At 28.8% G+C, this 2,084-nt stretch overlaps 1 protein-coding gene across 1 annotated transcript; it reads left to right on the forward strand.

Annotated features, from left to right (window-relative positions):
• Positions 1-548: 548 nt before the first annotated feature.
• LOC111241364 lies at positions 549-1,631 on the forward strand. The gene is made up of 2 exons (XM_022778954.1): positions 549-608; positions 962-1,631. Exon 2 carries the CDS (start codon positions 973-975, stop codon positions 1,549-1,551), a length of 579 nt encoding a protein of 192 aa, XP_022634675.1. The 5' UTR covers positions 549-608; positions 962-972; the 3' UTR covers positions 1,552-1,631.
• The last annotated feature ends 453 nt before the right edge of the window (positions 1,632-2,084 follow it).

Here is a 2,084-nt window from a genome sequence, read left to right on the forward strand (position 1 = left end):
TGTTTAAATTTTATTTTTTATTTAGTTATATACATCATAAAAACAAAATATTATTTAGTTATACATCATAAAATTTAAACAAAAACAAAAAAATCATTAAAAAATTAAATTTTTTATTTAATCATATTAAATTTTATTGGAAAAAGTACAATAATCATTAAATACTGCAAATGCTGACAAAAACCTGCAATGCATAGAGAATGAGAAGAGAAAAAAAAAGAATTTAACACCGTTTGTCGGAAGGGACTATTTTGACTCAAAAATTTAAAATTAAGGACCAATTTCAAACACTTTTTTAAAGAGGGACTAAATTGAGATTTGTCAACCAAACTAGGGACAAAGTTGGGTATTAAACCTTTTATTTTTTATCTCTTTGACCTTTTGACTGGAAAAAAAATGCATAGATTATTATATGCATGGTTGTTTTATATTATATTAGTTATTTTAGGAGAGAGAAAGAAGTTAATATTTTATTATTTGTAAGTAAGTTGTTTCTTTTATCTTTTGGGGTTATTATTATTTTATTTGTTTCATTAGGTTCTTTTGGGAGAGATTGAGAATAGAGGAGGAGCATCTAACAAACTGGGAGCAATCCTTTGGAAATCGAGGTAAGAGGAGTAATCTATAATTATGTTGTGTATGCAATATCTGGTATTATGTTATTTCTTATTATAGATTGCGTTATATGTGGGTGGTGTTGTTCTTTCTCTGCTTGGCAACTCTGGACTCTTGTTGTATGCTTTTTTATTTACACCTAAAAAGGATAGGTAGGCACGGGTTTTTGCTTTGCTTTGAATGCATGAATATATGGATTGGATATAGAAATTGTATGATTGAATATGAATAAATATGAATTGTAAAAGGAGATTCGAAGGCCTTAACTGCACATCGCAGGGAGGATTGAACCTTTCTTTTTCTTTGTTTCTCTTACTCTTTCTTTAATTTTTTTTTTCTTATTCAGAAAAAAAGAAGATGGAGAATGATAGGTTACCAGTTTACATACAACTGGTCAAATATTCGGTGGTTCTAAGCTTTGCGTACTGGAAACGAGGAGATTATGTAAGGGCTATTGAAGAAAATAAGGATGCAAAGACAATTTTAAAATTTTTATGGAAGTTACACCGCTCTTGTGTGATTCCACCGCCTCTAGCGAAATCTTCTACTAATGATGGAATACTTCCTGATAAATTAATAAAAGAAATTCTGTTAAGGCTTTCTGCGAAGAATCTCATGCGATTGAAGTCTGTTTCCAAAAAATGGCATTCCCTTATCAACTCCCTCATCAACAATCCTTACTTCTCGAAATTGCATCAAAAAAGGTCCAATTTGAAGTTGAACGATGAAGTCGAAATTTACACTGAAATAGGAGAAAACATTTTTATCTTTTTAGAAAATCAAAATTATGCTGCTGCCTATAAGGAGAGTTGCCGCTACAACGAGTGTTTAAAGGCGATACCAAAAGGTTTCACTTTTGATCGTGGTTCACGTCGTTCCGTATGTGCTTCTGTTAGACGTCGTTTTTCTCTTTCACGTCATCGTACTACTCGCTAATTCCATCCCTTTTCTATGTTAACTTTGTTTGTTCTCCGTCATTTTCTTAAATAAGAGGAAGTAGAGATATAAACTTTTGTAAATCAAACTTATCTTTTTCAACTTTCTTGGATTCTTTCAGTTTTAATATGTTATTTTGATTTGGTTTTCACTCATTCCACGCATCGTCCTTGTTCATTTTGTTATTTTAATGGTTCATTTTGTTATTTTGAAGCAGATTTACAGAACACGCATTATTTTTGTGTTTATTGGGTTTAGGGTTTTGGTGTTTCCTGATTTTGTCTATTTTACTGGGTTTAATGGTAATATATTATTATTTTTAAAAAATTAAAATTATTTGGTTTAGTAATATAGTATTATATTAAAAATTTGATAGATTAAGATTTGTATATAATATTTTTTTGAAATTTGAAATTGTTTTTTTGAATAATATATTGATTTCTTGTGTATTGATTTAATGATTAAAATTAATTTTGTTATTTTATTTTTGTTTCGTGCATCGAAAAGAAAAATTTTCAATAATTGAATATTAA

The sequence above is a fragment of the Vigna radiata genome, chromosome 3 (genome assembly GCF_000741045.1).
Source record: "Vigna radiata var. radiata cultivar VC1973A chromosome 3, Vradiata_ver6, whole genome shotgun sequence".
Taxonomy (NCBI): Eukaryota; Viridiplantae; Streptophyta; class Magnoliopsida; order Fabales; family Fabaceae; genus Vigna; species Vigna radiata.